This window comes from Euprymna scolopes, chromosome 44, assembly GCF_053919585.1.
Source record: "Euprymna scolopes isolate OS-2025 chromosome 44, ASM5391958v1, whole genome shotgun sequence".
Classification (NCBI taxonomy): Eukaryota; Metazoa; Mollusca; class Cephalopoda; order Sepiida; family Sepiolidae; genus Euprymna; species Euprymna scolopes.
In genome coordinates this window covers 47,428,485-47,445,088 of record NC_136525.1, presented here as the reverse complement: position 1 = coordinate 47,445,088, position 16,604 = coordinate 47,428,485, and the positions used below count along the sequence as shown (strand labels likewise).

The 16,604-nt window shown below is 34.3% G+C and overlaps 1 protein-coding gene across 4 annotated transcripts in view; it reads left to right on the top strand.

Moving 5' to 3' along the window:
• LOC145268835 (uncharacterized) overlaps nt 1-16,604 on the top strand; it is a 1,065,816-nt gene that overhangs the window by 682,225 nt on the left and 366,987 nt on the right. For all 4 annotated transcript variants that reach the window (XM_080124499.1, XM_080124501.1, XM_080124498.1 and 1 more), the window contains 5 exons: nt 2,116-2,342; nt 3,332-3,489; nt 7,025-7,155; nt 8,587-8,780; nt 14,250-14,398. In XM_080124499.1, coding sequence (XP_079980625.1) covers nt 2,116-2,342; nt 3,332-3,489; nt 7,025-7,155; nt 8,587-8,780; nt 14,250-14,398 — 859 coding nt within the window. The remainder of the gene's footprint in view (nt 1-2,115; nt 2,343-3,331; nt 3,490-7,024; nt 7,156-8,586; nt 8,781-14,249; nt 14,399-16,604) is intronic.

The following is a 16,604-nucleotide window of genomic DNA, read 5'->3' as shown; positions in this document are numbered from 1 at the left end:
AATAAATAAATAAATAATGTTGATGAGTATTTATCGCTTGTTTAGAAGATGAAATCTTTCTTAGCCAGAATAAGTATTTTACGAAAAACACTGAACCGGAATAAATTACATCAATAAAACAATAATTAAAAGATAATGTTGATGAGGACAATAGTGCGACGAAAATGATGTAACCTATATCACTCTACTTTCTTGGATATATATATATATATATATATATATATATATATATATATATATATATATATATATATATATATACTAGCAGGCCGCCCTGCCCGGTTTAATATACGATTAAATATGATATTTTGATTAATGCACATTTCGTATTTATTATTATATTATATCGAACCTAATATATAGTAATAATTTGAAAAGTTAAAAAAAAAAATGACTCGCATGCCACCACCAAGAATCGAAACCAAAACGTTTAGCTTCCAATTTACTCTTTCCATTGACGATAATGCCTGAACTTATGAAAACATGTTTGCTGCAAGGCTAAAAATTAAAACCTGAACCAATAGCTATTACGTTATGCATGCATATTCTTAATGCCATCGTTCGACCTTCACCTGGCAAATTCCATTTTTTATTTTTTTATTTTTTTCACACTTTTGCACCGATTTCCCCGGCTAAAATCCAAATATAAGTTTTGCATAGGTTCGAATACTCTATATATTAAGTTTAATGTTTGTATACCAAAAACTGACAGGAATTTGGTAGACATTTTTTAAACCAATATATATATATATATATATATATATATATATATATATATATATGCACACTTAAATATATGTAGAAAGAGGTTTGTGTTTACTATAATCTTTTTATGCAAATATTACGCAAGTATAAATCATGTAGAACATCTGCATTGATATAATTACGCGTAATAGTTAACTAAAGATGATCATCCCATAAGAAAACCGAAAAAACAACTAATAGGGAATTAATTAAATTGAATGTTCGAAAGAATATGCAAATTAACAAGATCTTTTTTAGATTAATGCAATTGGACGATCCATGGATACCGAAGTTGTATTTTCTTTTTAGATAAATAGAAACAAGAGTTTTTAACGTGAATATCAATACACAAAAAAAAAAAATTAGAAGAGTTTATATATATATATATAGATATATATATGTGCAAGGAAGTTTGTAAACACATGTCTGTAGGTTTAAAAATAATTATTAATAATATTTATTTATGAACAAATAAACAGTGAAATCTCAGTGTAATTACACACTATAATTCCCTATGGTTTGTTCGGTTGCGTAAAGGAAAATATCTTTACTGTAACTGTTTCCTTAGCCAGAATAAGTATTTTCTCAATAAAAATGAATAAAATAAGCCATATACATGCTTATAACAATGCAGAAGAAAACGAATAAAAAATGAAATCATACAAATTGTTGTTTGATTTGGTTGGTTGGTTGGTTGGTTGTTTTTGTTTTACGGCATATCAACCCTTTTCCGGTTATTTAATGCCGAATCCAAAGATTTTGAAGAAAATGTTTTTTAATAGAATATATTTGTTGTTTTCACGTCGGTTTCTATTTAACCCATAGTTGGGACTCTAACAGGTACTACCACTCCGGGTCAGAGTGAATCTGGGAGCAATGGTAATTAAAGGGTGGCTCCACACTCCCCAAAGCCCACAAGCTGGGGCCTCACCACTGGATATAGTTTAAGGTCATATCCAGGACCCCAATTGAGGGACTTTTACCCTCTGCGGGGGGGGGGGCAGTCGGCGTATTCTAATGCCCCACCGACTCAAAATCTGACAATATATGTTCGATGGTACAAATGCAATTTATTTGTATTAAGGACAAGAGTCCGAAGAGAATTTTGCCCTTTTTTTCAGAAGAAATCTTCTATTATTTTCTTAGCCGGAATTTTAAGAAAAAACTTAACAGAAATAAGTTATATTCATGTTAATGATATAATGGAAAGCAAAATAAAAAAATGGTGGGCTAGCCTAAATCAAATATCGATATACGAGACGGATTTCTGTTTAGGTCTGACTTTTTAAATTCCGACAATATAACTTTATATGTTTGATTATTTTACTCATGTCGCAAATGTTTAATTTATATTTTGTTGTTCATCTTCAGATTGAAAAGCTGTACGACCCGAATTCTCCACTGGATTCGATGAAGCTAAATTTTATCAGCATAATCTTGGATGAAATTGAAATTCAAGACTTAATTTCCTCCCTGATTGAGAACCCACCTGTCTTGGAGACTGGAATCGGCAGCAATTGGTTAAATGAATCTTCATACAAGAAAGATTTGGAAAAGTTTTTTGCAATTCTACAAACGGATCTAAATCCAGTTGCCAGGTATCTATCTTCTATTTTCGAGAGTCGGAGTTGTCTCCCATTTCTTGACGTTTGATGTCCGCCCTAAAAAACATAAATAGAACTATTATTTTGAATTAACTTGAATTCTTATTGAGATGAGTAATTTGTATAATTTATCTTCATCTTCTAGTTATTGTTTCACGACGTTTCGGCCAACTATTCCCCCTGGCCTTCGTCAGATGGTTAACCGCAACAGGATAGGAACTCCGAATCTCCTAACTGCATCCTCAGCAATTACTGCCTTCCATAGTTGTTGTCATCTCACCACGTTTTAGCCAACTAAGCCTCTGGCCGTCTTAGTGTAGGATTGAAATTGTTAACTTCCAGGTGAGCATTGTCTGAAGATAGCAGTTTCAATCCTACTTCTCAGTTTTCTATTGACCAAACTTTTAAAATCAACAGAGATTAGACCATTCCTGTAATCACATGGTCCCTGCTGATCATAGTGTAATGCTGCTCCTGTGCAGTTCTAGAAGGGCCACCCATCCAGGTTTTGCCTTTTCTCTTTCTAAAGTGGTTAGTTTATTGCTAATCGCCTGGTGCGCCCTTGCCGGGGAACACCTACAGAGATGCCCACTTCTCAGTCCCACTTTCTGACGCTGGTGTCCAAATTCTTTCTTTTGACCATCCTAAATTGAACTTTTCTGATAACTGAACTTTTCTGATAACTGAACTTTTCTGATAACTGAACTTTTCTGATAACTGAACTTTTCTGGAAATTGTTTGATTTAATTGACCATTTTCTCTTGTCTGGAAATTAGAATTGTCTGGAACTTAGAACTGTCTGGAAATTGGCACTGCCTGGCTGTTAAACTTTTCTAGTAATTGCATATTTCTGGAAATCAAACATTTTTTGTTAATTCAACATTTCTGGAAATTGAACCTTTTTTCTGATAATCGAGCTTTTCTGGAAATTGTTTGATCTGGCATTATTTTCTATTTCTTTTTTTTTTTTTTTTTTTTTGAAGTCGCCAGCCATTGAAGGAATTAATCAAATATGTCACCAGCATTGATCCAAAAATGGTGCCTGCAGACATGCACAAAACATTGGCTCAAATAAACCAAAACTTTTTCATCCTGCAATCAGTCTTGGAACTTGTGAATCCCATCCTCAAAAATATCACACGTGAGTCATCCTCTATTATTTCGAGCCAGGATATCGAGATTCTTTGCTTGTTTGGGTTTAGAGCTTTCATGTTTTTTTTTGTTTTGTTTTTGTTTTCAGAAATTCTATGTGATCTGATTTAGAATCGTACATTAAATTGCTGTTAATTTATTAAATGTATCTACCTAGTACCTATCTCTCATATATATATATATATATATATATATATATATATATATATATATGCACGTTTCATTAGGTTGTCTCCCATGTGGCCTTTCCAGGCCACTAATATATATATCACTACACTGATGAAGACTGAACGATCGGTCGAAATTATGTAGAAAAAGTTTTAATTTCTTTATAATATTTTGTATTTCTGCACGTCACCAATAGAAAACGAATAAAGAAAAGTTATGAACTTTTATACTTTTCGTTTTCTTTTTTTTTGTTGTTTTTTATACATCTTCATATATATATATATATATATATATATATATATATATATATATATATATATATATATATATATATGCACGTTTCATTGAATAGCACAGACAACTCTTGTTTTTCTTGTAATCCTCCTTTTCTCTTTGTCGAACCATTTTCAGAACGTTTTTTTTTTTTTTTCGTATGAAAAAAGAAATTTCCCATAATCGCGAACGTTTTCGACCTCCACTGGTCATCGTCAGGCGAGTAGTAAAAAATAAAAATAAAATATTGCGTGGAGGTTTTTTAAAGACACCAAAAATAAACCCAGCAGTTTTTAAGTAAGGTTGATGTATCTGTAAAATATTCAAATATAAAGGAAAATAGTTAGTTAAAATATACTCTGCTCTTTAGACTCTTGTTCTAATCCCCTAAATATATATATATATATATATATATATATATATATATATATATATATATATATATATATATATATATATATATATATATTTAAACACCTTATGAGCGATAAAAAATAAACAGTAAAATTATTTATGGCATTATAGCGTAATGGACTGTAATTCATAAGGTTTGGGGTTCGATTGCTAAAAACAGTCCGTAGATTACTTTTTAAAATTATTTGTTTCCGTAAAATAGAATGTTGTCATTGTTTAATATGGAAGACAAAAACAAGTGATAATCTATAAATCTATCTATCCTTAAATAATTTTCATGAAATCTTCATGTATATATGTATATATATATATATATATATATATATATATATATATATATATATATATATATATATATATATAAGGCAAAAGTGGCACGCGCGTTTTTGTATGTCCAGCAAAGGCTTTTTTCCCCAGGGGGTTGGGTTTTACGGCATATCAACCTTTTTTGTTGTTGTTATTTAATGCCGAGGTCCGTCAAAAAAAATTTTTTTTTTTTTGTTAAATATTTTAACTTATTCAGTCAGCCTTTTGGGGTCATTAGGTGTTGTTTTGTTTTTTTTTGTTTTTCGTGTGGAGGTGAAGTTGGATCGGGTAAAATTATATTCTTTTGCATAAATTGGCTTTTCTAAGGAATGTTAGTATTTTTTTAGGATTGACTTTTTTAAATAGTTCTTTCTGTTAACTTTGTAAAAGTTCTGCCGGATATGCTCAATGTCGTCACAATGCAAAAGAAAGTGTTTTAAAGTAAAGGGTTCTTGGCATGCCATACATTCGGGGGGGGGGTCTTCTTTTTTTAGCAGAAAGGAGTGGATTATGTATGCATGTCCTATGCGAATGCGGGACAAAACTACTTCCTCTCTACGCGATTTTCTGAAATTTGGTAAACATTTCTCTATTGTGGGTTTGATTTTGAAAAATTTGTTGTTTTGACAATTATTCCATTTTTCTTGCCATTTCTTCATAATGAATATATGTATTAGTTGTTTGTAGTCCGAGTGTGGAATTTTTAAATCGCTTACATCAAGATTTAGTGCATTTTTTGCAGCTCTGTCGGCTTTTTCATTGCCTTGGATTCCAAAATGACTGGGTATCCAGCAGAATTTGATATTTTTATTTTATGAAAGAGTATGTATTTTTTTGTAATAGATTAATGAGTAGCAGGTTATTTAAATTTTGGTTCTTTAGAGATTCAAGTACTGATAGGGAGTCTGAAAAAATTATAAATTTGTTGTAGGTGAGGTCAGTAATGAGGTCTAGTGCCAGGTCTATAGCTGTGGCTTCAGCATTAAAAATTGAAGCTTAGTCTGGTAGTCGCTTCTGCAAGGTAGTGCTATTGGATATCATTCCGCATCCAGTTCTGTTGCCGTCCTTAGAACCATCTGTATAGATATGCTGATGATTTGGGTATTTTTCCTGAATGTTAAATAGTTTTTCTTGATAGTTCAGTGGATGAGTTTGATTTTTGGGGAGCTTGTTTAGTTCCAAGATAATTTCAGATTGTTTTAGTAGCCAGGGTGGGAGGTTTAGTTGGTTGACCTCATGGATGTTCCTGATTGTAATACCTGCATCTTCCACTAATGATTTCATACGAAGACCAAAAAGTTTTATAGCTTTTACCTTTTGGTCAAATAGGTTTTGGTAGTTGGGATTGAAGGCTGGATTTGATGGTTGTGATTTTTTCCTATCGTAGAGATTGTAATCTAGTGCGGTTGCAATACAATCATAGGCAGGATCCCCGAGGGAGGGTTACTATATTTTAGAACTTTTTATATACTCTCGCATGTTTGTTCGGCTTTTTCATATAAAAATGAAACTAATACCGGAGCTAAGGCAGCTGCCTTGGCCTTCGTGAACTTCGTGGCCCGGACCTCCAAAAGGCAATTAGCTTTGATTAATTTAAGGGAAGCCCCTCATATCAGACAATTGCTATTCCTGTTAGTGGGTAGCTAGTTTTCCCCAACATCGTGGGAAAAGGAATACAGCGGGCGGAAAGCTGTACGCTTAACTGGCTAACAGTGTGAACTCATTCACTTAACTTTCACTTTCTGGATGTCTCCCATCTTAGCGTAGCGGTAACATCTCAGAGGGGTTTTTCACTTTCTTTTTCCCCCTTCGCATCGTGTCACAGGTTCGAGCCTGCCTGCCTGCTAACACTTTCCTCGAAAAATTGGCTAAAAACATTAATTGCTTCACCCTCAACTGGCACTTTTCTACAAAGAGAGGTCGCTTTTTTCGCCGATATTTTCGAAAATCATCCCCTCTTTTCGATTGATTAGCCTTAATTTAAACCTTAGCCACTTCCGGTTTAGCAATGAGCGCAACAGCAAAGACGTCACGTTTTTTATTTATTTTTTTTTTTTCACGGGTTTTTACTTCTTCGTAGTGCGGTTTCCAGCTTGCCTGTCTACTACCACTTTTTTTTTCTTTTTTTTGCTCAACACACACCTCCAAACACCCGGGCAACGCCGGGCACTCAGGCTAGTATGTATATATATGAAACATATTTTTTTGTTGTTGTTGTTTTCTAAGAAAATCAAAGAATTTAAACAGCAAACGCAGTATTGTGAGTAGAATTATCTTCCGCGTTTATTGTTTGTCGCGTTAAGTTTAGAGCTATTTTTTTTTTTTAGGTTTGGGCTTAAGTATTCAAATTTCCTGTTTTCTAGAAACTGGTCGGTTAGACATCTTGAAACTTGTCGACTCTGCAGAACTGGCGAAACTACTTGCCATTTTACAAGGCTCGCCAGATGCTGTGAACTTTCAATCGGTGCTGAATATTTTAACAGATTCTCAAAAGGTAAGTTCTCGCTTTTGTTTCATTTTACTTCAGTCGTAGTTCTCAGAAATCAAGCCCCTCCCCTGCCAGCGGCTAACATAGGGAATGAACTCACACACATACACAGATACAGATAGACACACACACATACATACACAAAATGCCTTATATATACGTGGATATTTCTGTCTACTTCTTTTTACTTCAGTCGTAGTTCTCAGAAATCAAGCCCTCCCCCTTCCAGGGGGGGCTAATGTAGGGGACAAACTCACACACACAGATGCAGATAGGCACATGCAAACACACACACACACACACACAAAGTGCCTTATATATATATATATATATATATATATATATATATATATATTTCTCTCAGTTTCATTTTTACTTTAGTCGTAGTTCTCAGAAACCAAGCCCTCCTCCTCTTTCATAGGGCTAACATAGGAAACGTACTCACACACGCAGTTACAGATTGACACACACACACACACACACGCAAAGTGCCTTATATATAAGTGGAGATTTCTCTGTTTCATTTTATTTCCGTTGAAGTTCTCAGAAATCAAGGGCGCCCCCTCCCTTGAACTCTGTACGAGATAATATGATATTCAAATATTCCATTAAAAGTTCAGTCCTGGATATGACCTTAAACTATATCCAGTGGTGAGTCCCCAGCTTGCGGGCTTTAGGGAGTGTGGAGCCACCTTTTAATTGCCATTGCTCCCAGGTCCACTCTGACCTGGAGTGGTAGTACCTGTTAGGGTCCCAACTATGGGTTGAATAGAAACCGACTTGAAAACAACAAATATATTCTATTAAAAACATTTTCTTCAAAATCTTTGGATTCGGCATTAAATAACCTGAAATGGGTTGATATGCCGTAAAACAAAAACAACCAACCAAAAAAAATAAATAAATAAAATAAAACATAAAGCAGCAGCAGCAGCAGCAGCAAAGAGATGACGGTGGCTAAGTAGTTAACGGCACAGACTGACAATCTGAGTGTACCAAGTTCAAATCCGGCTCGTTCCACAGAAACGTTTTCACTTTATATGGAATATACAAATCAATGTAATCTCCGAATTTATGGAATCTTAAAATGTATGGAAGCTGAGAATGTATGGAATTTGAATAGGAAACTATAGCAACTAGTTGCGACCCTAACAGGTACTACCACACCGGGTCAGAGTGGATCTGCGAGCAATGGCAATTAAAGGGTGGCTCCACACTCCCCAAAGCCCGCAAGCTGGGGCCTCACCACTGGATATAGTTTAAGGTCATATCAAGGACCGTTTTTTTTGGGGGGGAGGGGCTAACTCGTTGTTAGCACCCATAAGACACAACAAAGAAGAAAACACGTACAATTTTTTTCTGTGTTTCTGATTTTTTTTTTTTTTTGTACTCAAATGACTCGTATTTTTTTTTTTTTTTTTTTTTTACTTGCTGTAGAGTCTCTCCAACATGTCTGTCAACTCAAATGCACTGGTTGAAGAACTGGAACAATTTCAAATCTCCATCATGTCTTTGATAAATGACAAACCAGATATAAATTGGAACCTGGCCAAAATATTTATGAATAACACGAGTGTATTGGAAATAATCGACAAATGGAACAAAGAAATGCTATCATTGGGTGGAAAGAGGTCAGTATTTGAAAGCATCAGAGAGTGATCCGTGGTATTTTTTAAATCGTATTTCCAAGATTAAGAATGGCTTTATAAACATAACGTTATTATGTATGTCCGGAGCGCTCTATGCACTATTACCTTAATGATAAACAATACATAAATAGAAATAATAAATTAACAGATTTTTTACGTTTAAGTGTAAACAATAGTTATTTAATTAAGAAATGAAAATACGCGAGTAGTTAATCGGAGAAGTTGTCAAAAAACAAATATATAACAAATAAATGTTATCAAAGGCAAGATAAGGTACTTTTCTGCCAAACTGGATATATTTTTTGTGTTTTTCGTGAAACGTTTTAAAATAAATAAGTAAGTGTTAGTTTCCACCTAAACTCCTGCCGATTATTTATTTATTTTTTTTTTTGGTTTTTGGTTTTCATTATAAAGTCTACACTTTCGAATTTGAAAGCATTTAAACTGTCGTAGAGATCGTTTAATTTGTTCGATTCGAAAAGAGTTTATTTGTTTGTGTATGAAGTTTGTATCATTTGAAGTTAACGGTAAAAAACAATTATGAAAAGTTCTATTCATATTTAAATGTCTTAAAGGTGCTAGTGCAGAGAGTGATCCGTGGTAATCAGCTCGAAAAACAGACACTGTTTAACTATATAATCGAAAAATAAATGAAAAACTATTCAAAATACTAATAAAAAGCACACAGAATATATATTAGTTTGTTTGTTTGTTTTTTTTTAATATTTTTATTTCGCTGATGGGCTCGGGGGTATCACAGTTCAATTGTTGCTCGAGTTATATAAATAGTATGTTTAAGATTTTATTTCTTTTACGTCATTAATTTTATTTTTACTTTTATTTATTGTTTTAATTTTATTTGCTCTGTTTGATTTAAGTGGTCTGTTCAGAAGGGAAGGAATAATGAAGAGTGTGGTGAAGTCTATTATTATTTTTTTTTAACTATAAATCAATATATATATATATATATATATATATATATATATATATATATATATATATATATATATATATAAGCTGAATGTCTGTGTACGTGTGTGTGTCTGGTCACGAATAGGCTCCTATATGGTTGACTATTTTAAAAAAACTGATTACATATAATGATAGAAGATCTATCGAGACACAGGAATGGGTATGTTTGATCTGGCAGAACTGTGGTTCATTAAAATTGTGGGGTCTGCGTTCTCGCCTGGTCCACAAAGTATGGAAATAAAAAATTTAAAAATTAAAAAAAAAAAAACATTTACAAGTGTTTTTGATATAGATGTACATAATAATACTTTGATAAGTATGTTTTAACTTAAATAGGGATGGTATAATAAAATTGTGGGGTTTGCGTTCGCGCCTGGCCTCCATAGAATGGAAATAGGCACACACTTTAATAAAGACTTTTCATATCTATCTGCGTAAGTATATTTTGATAATTATGTTTCAGTTTGAAGAAATATGGTATAATAAAATTATGGGGTGTTCGTTCGCGCCTGACCTCCATAGAATGGAAATATGTCACAAAATTTAACAAGGTTTTTTAATATAGATCCACAGAATATTGTGATAAGTGTTTCAGTGTGAACAGGTATGGTATAATAAATTATGGGGTTTATCTATTTTATTTTTACTTTCATCATATTTTGCTTTGGTTTTGATACCCCCAAATTCGAAGCTATCTCTTTACAACCCTTCCTTTTCATAATCTATCATACTTTCATAAATCAGAGTCCATTTTCTGTAGGCTGTTTTTGAACCCAGTCAACGACGGGTACTTTTGCTAGTATATATATAATCTGTGAAATCGCCTGGGAGGAAGTTTCACGTGCCTCCATGCAGTAACGTAGTCAAAAATATATGTTATTCTGCATTGCACTCTAGAGAATCTACTGTTTCTTTTATAAAATTATTTTATATAAACTTCTTTCAAGTTAACGAAAAAATCATTAAGAAATTTGCGTGCAGAGTTTGAAACTACAGACTACGTCATGCAAAAAAAAAAAAAAAAAAAAAAAAAAAAACGCTATCAACTTACCCACAATAGAATTTCCATGGCCTATCATTGTTGCTAAGCAATAACATGGTAAAAATGTGTTTACCGATGATAGATAAATTAAAATAACGGTTTCGATTATCGATTATCATCGGAGGTATTCTGAGACAAAACTTAACTAAGATCACTCTCAGATTTATACACTAAAGTTCTGGACACTTTAAAGAAAACCTGCTTAGCCGTTTCGGAGTCTATAAGGAACGAACTCTCTCTCACTCACACACACACACACACACACACACACACACACACACACACAGTTGCATTTATATAATTGTACCTATTTACTATACCTCCCCACGGGACAGTGTTAGACACCAGGGTCGTTTTTTAACGTGCAGAAAAGGTACAAAAATAAAAAATTTTCTCAGTCGTGAAGGACTGATCCTCCACCGAAAGAGAACAAGAAATGGAAATGCAGCATCTGAAGAACAGATACTACACTTTGATCTTTATATTTAATTTATTCCGCTTAAAGAAAACATTACAATTAAAAAAATTCCAATATAAAATTAAAACATTTAAAAAAGTAAAATCTTCAAAAGACAAAACAAATTTAGGCACAAGGCTCTATTAGATCTGGGGAGGGGAGTGTTGCAGGGTCTTTGTAACTAAAGTAAAAATTGGAGTCTTTGGCGACTTTACTCTTGACTGGCAACATTTACCACAATACCTCATTCACTCTGTGGAATCTAAAGCTAACTAATGAAAACCCCAGCGTTTTTGCAAAAAGGATATATTTATACAATTTCTGTATGTGTGTGTGTGCATTTTTTTTTTTAAGTGTGTATGTGTGTGTGTGTGTGTGAAAAAAGTTCAATTCATTGGAAAATAAAAATGACCAATTTTTTTTTTTTTTTTTTCTTACATAGGCATCACCACATTATCAAGGCCAAGAGGCCACTCAAGGATAAGGGTTAAAGAGTGTACAGTAGAAATTGGACATTATAGTAATCATTAGTAATGAAAATTTGGTAAAGTTGATAACTTATATAGAACGGCTCATCAAGAACTTATTTACGTTAGACTTGAAGACAACCATATTGTAGTCAGCCGGAAAGCAGGAAAACGGAAGACAATTCCACAGGCGGGCAGTTCTAAGAAAAAAGCTTTGTTCATGGAATCTACGTTTAGGTTTAGGCACAGATAAAGAGTGGGGGGAATTATTGATAGTGTTTACAGCTAGACGAGTGTTTCTTATGAAAGTTTGGCGAGGGGGGACCATAGATTGAAGCTCATTCGAACACTTTTCATGAAAATAACGATACATCAGAGACAAACTCGCAACATCTCTTCTGTGAGATAAAGGTTGCAAGGAAGAGAAAAGGACATCTCCTACGAGGCTACGAAGACTATTTTGAACTCTATCAAGGCAGGCCAAGTCCTTTCTAGCAGCTCCTGCCCAGATGTGGCAACAGTATTCCATCCTTGGACGTACCTGGCTCTTATATAGATAGAGAATAGCATCAGTAGTGAGATATCTACCGGATCGATAGAAAGATCCCACCATTTTTCCAGCGGCCTTGGCAACAGATTTGATGTACGTGTTCCATTTAAGATCAGGAGTAATGGTCAAGCCAAGAAGTTTGTCAAAACTTGAGGCCTCCTGAAGACGAGAGCCATTCATTTCAATTGATGTCAGATGTGGATCAGAATGTTGATGATGTAAAGAGAGAAGCTTGGTTTTAGATGCATTAAAAGTAACCAGCCATTCTTTACCCCATTGTACTACGTGCTCAAGATCAGAGGAGAGAGAATTGGAGAGAACTTGGTCGTTTACTGTCTTAGATGTGCTACCATAAATGGTAGTGTCGTCAGCATAGATGTCTACAAATGATGTAAGGATGTGATTTGGAAGATCATTAATGTAGATCAGGAAAAGAGTTGGGCCCAGGATGGACCCCTGAGGGACACCGGCATTAATACTGTGAGCTGATTTTTGCCCCTCAACTACTACTCTTATGAACCTATCAGAAAGAAATGATTTAATAATTGAGAAGACATTTCCAGCAATACCATAGCTAGAGATCTTATGAAGTAAACCTTTATGCCATACCCTATCAAAGGCCTTAGATATGTCAAGAGCAATTGCCCTAGAAAAGTTGCCTCCGTCGAGAGATTTGCTAATCCTATGAGATATAACTGTAAGCACATCTGCTGTAGATCTAGCAGAACGGAAACCATATTGAGTGTCACTAAGAAGGTTATTTTTGTTGAGATGGTTGATTACTTCTGTATTTAACACAGATTCCAGCAACTTACTCATGACGCACAGGAGACTTATTGGCCTGTACTGAGAGGGGGATGAGCGATCACCTGAATTCTTAAATACAGGGCATACTGATGAAATTTTCCAGGGAGATGGGAAACTATTCTCCTTAAGACAACGTTTAAACAGTTTTGTAAGTATGGGCGCTAGTTCAGGTTGAAGTTTTTTGAGAACTATAATTGGAATACCGTCAGAGCCAGGTGCTTTACTGGAATCAAGGTTTTTGATTAGCTTGGCAACATCACGTACAGATATACGTATATCACATAGCGTGTTTTCTGATACAGGAGGAAATATTGGGGGTTGGCAGCCTTGATCGCAAAGGGTAGAATTAGCTGCGAAGTTCTTGACAAAGAGTTTGGCTTTGTCTGATGCTGACGAGATTACCTCAGATCCATTGATAATAGTTGGGATGGAGCACACGCTTCTGTTCATGATTCTGTTTGCTATTTGCCAAAACTGGTGGGAACCAAGCCGCTGCTCAGCTACTTTGGACTTAACAAATTGAGCATACAACTCTCTTGCATTCTTTATTACTTTCTTACAATGGTTGCTGGCAGTCCTGAAAGCGGCTTTAGTTTTCATACATCTATTACATTGGAAACAGTGGAAAAAGTGATTTCTGTGCGCAATGGCAGCAGCACATTCTGGAGAGAACCATGGCTGGCTGTTAGGTTTTTGCTGCAACTTTTTCGAGGGTATGAAACGGTCAATACCTACAATTAACCATTCCGTCAGGTCTAATACTATAGAGGACACATCCTTTTTAAACATGGAATGCAGAGGTAGATCAGATATAAATGTACGGAAGCTATCCCAGTCAGCCTTAGTGTATCGATATACTGTACGATGGAGAGGTACGTCTGGGGACTTATTACATTTCATTTTTATCTTAATTGATACAACAATTGTAGAGATAGAGATATACTATTTAAATTTATGTATCATTTTATTATATTTACTAATATATAGTATGTATAATATATATTATTATTATATTCTATTATTATTATTATTATTATTATTATTATTATTATATTATGATTGCCTTACAATTATATCGTTTTTATCTATTTATTTATTGTATTGATATCGTTTTTTATATCATAGTTCATTATGTGAATTCTTTTTTTCTATTCAGTATTGTTTCTCGCTTGAAGGCCCTTGATGAGTTGCTCAACCAGACACTACCTCCGTTGGTTCTTTCCCGATTCCAATTAGCCAAGAGATATCTCCTCGTTCAGCAGAGTCTAATACGAATTCTTAACCAGATATTAACTCAAAGTAATGGTAAGATCTTGCATTGTATTTTTTTTTGTTTTCTTTTTTTTTTTTTTTTTTTTTTACATAGGCATCACCACTTATCAAGGCCAAAAGGTCACTCGAGGATAAGGGTTAAAGAGTGTAGTCAATAGGACAATATAGAAATCGTTAGTAATGGAAGTTCGGTAAATTTGTTAACTTATACGGAACGGCTCATCAAAAAACTTGTTTACGTTAGACTTGAAGACAAGCATATTGTAGACGGCTGGAAAGCAGGAAAACGGAAGACAATTCCACAGGCGTGCAGTTCTAAGAAAGAAGCTTTGTTCATGGAATTTACGTTTAGGTTTAGGCACAGATAAAGAGTGGGAGAAATCAGTGATAGTGTTTTCTGCTAGACGGGTGTTTCTTGTGAAAGTTTGTTGAGGGGGGACCATAGAGTGGAGCTCAGCCGAGCACTTGCCATGAAAATAACGATAAAGCAGAGACAAGTTTGCAACATTTCTTCTGTGAGACAGAGGTTGCAGGGAAGCGAAAATTGGATCCAATAAGATATATTGTTATATCATTACGGTGTAATGGATTTTAGTGAGGAGTTAATAAGCTCACACTACTACATCCTCATCCTTAAACCCATTACACCGCAATGATATAACAATATATTTCGTTGGATCCAATTAGAAAACCATTTCAATTAGCACGATTAACAGGGAAATTAAATCTACCTGAAACAGCCTGTCAGAATGGCTAGTGATGGTACGTATCATATCAAGGTTTTAAGTCGCCTTGGACGTCAATCGATGACAAAGAGATTTCGACTGATTATGTAGATGTGGATCTTGTGAAAGATGAATTAAAGTAAAAAACAAAAGTTATGTAAACAAATATTTTGATATTCAATTCCCCAACTGACCCCCTATCCTGCTTCACTGGCAATATGTCTTAGTTAAAACTTGATGAGACGGCAAAAACTATGGATGGCAGTGATTGCTGGAGATACAGGTAGGAGATTCGGAGTTCCTATCCTGTCGCGGTTACCACCTGACGAAGGCCAGAGGAATAGTTGGCCGAAACATCATGAAACAACATCTAAGAAAGATGAGGATAATAGTCCGCAATAAATAAATTAGCTTGAAAAAAGTTTTGCTTTCTCCCTCTTTCAATAGAATTTTGAAAGATTCATTTATTTTTTTAATTAATTATTATCTATATGTTAATACCGTGGTACCTTTAACGTACGTACGTATGTGTGTCACGGCTTCCAGACTATAAATTATTCGATCGGGAGATCTTATTTATTAAAAAGAACGATAGAAGGTGATGACGATCTACGAACATTAAATTACTAATATATAGATACACTAATTTTATGTCCGTAATGTTATCGCCGCCTATCCTCCCTTTTTAATAAATAGGATCTCCCGATAACCATAGATACAATGTAAAAAAATATACCTTCTTGGTTTTCTGGCTAGGATCCAAGGTTGGTTGTTTTTGTTTTATGGCATATCAACCCTTTTCGGGTTATTTAATGCCGAATCCAAAGATTTGGAAGAAAAATTATTTAATAGAATATATTTGTTGTTTTCAAGTCGGTTTCTATTTAACCCATAGTTGGGACCCTAACAGGTACTACCACTCTGGGTCAGAGTGGACCTGGCAGCAATGGTAATTAAAGGGTGGCTCCACACTCCCCAAACCCGCAAGCTGGGGCCTCACCACTGGATATAGTTTAAGGTCATAACCAGGACCGGCTAGGATCCAAGAGTAGTATCTCTATGTCTAAAGATGGTATAATGATATCGTGGGATTTTGCACCAGGCGTCCATACAATGGAAATATGTCACAGACTCTTATAAGGATATTGGAGATAAGCCGTAATAATCATATATTTTCTGACATTACATTAACCAGATTACTTAGATAAATACTTTTACAGTTTTAATAAATGGGCTACAATAATATCGTGGGGTCTCCATTCACGCTGAATGTCCACAGAATGTCCAGAAGCAATATATTACATATGAAAGATGCCGTTGTGGAATTTCCACAGATTTTGCTAGTATTAATTATTAAAATTATTGTTTGATCATTAAATTATTAATTGAACCAAATAAGAGATTGAAAGCATAAATTCATTATACCTTATAAGCCCATATTATTATACATCCAACGTCTTGAATGCTTCTAAACGGATTAATTGCTTCAACGTAAATAAAGCAATAACTTTAAT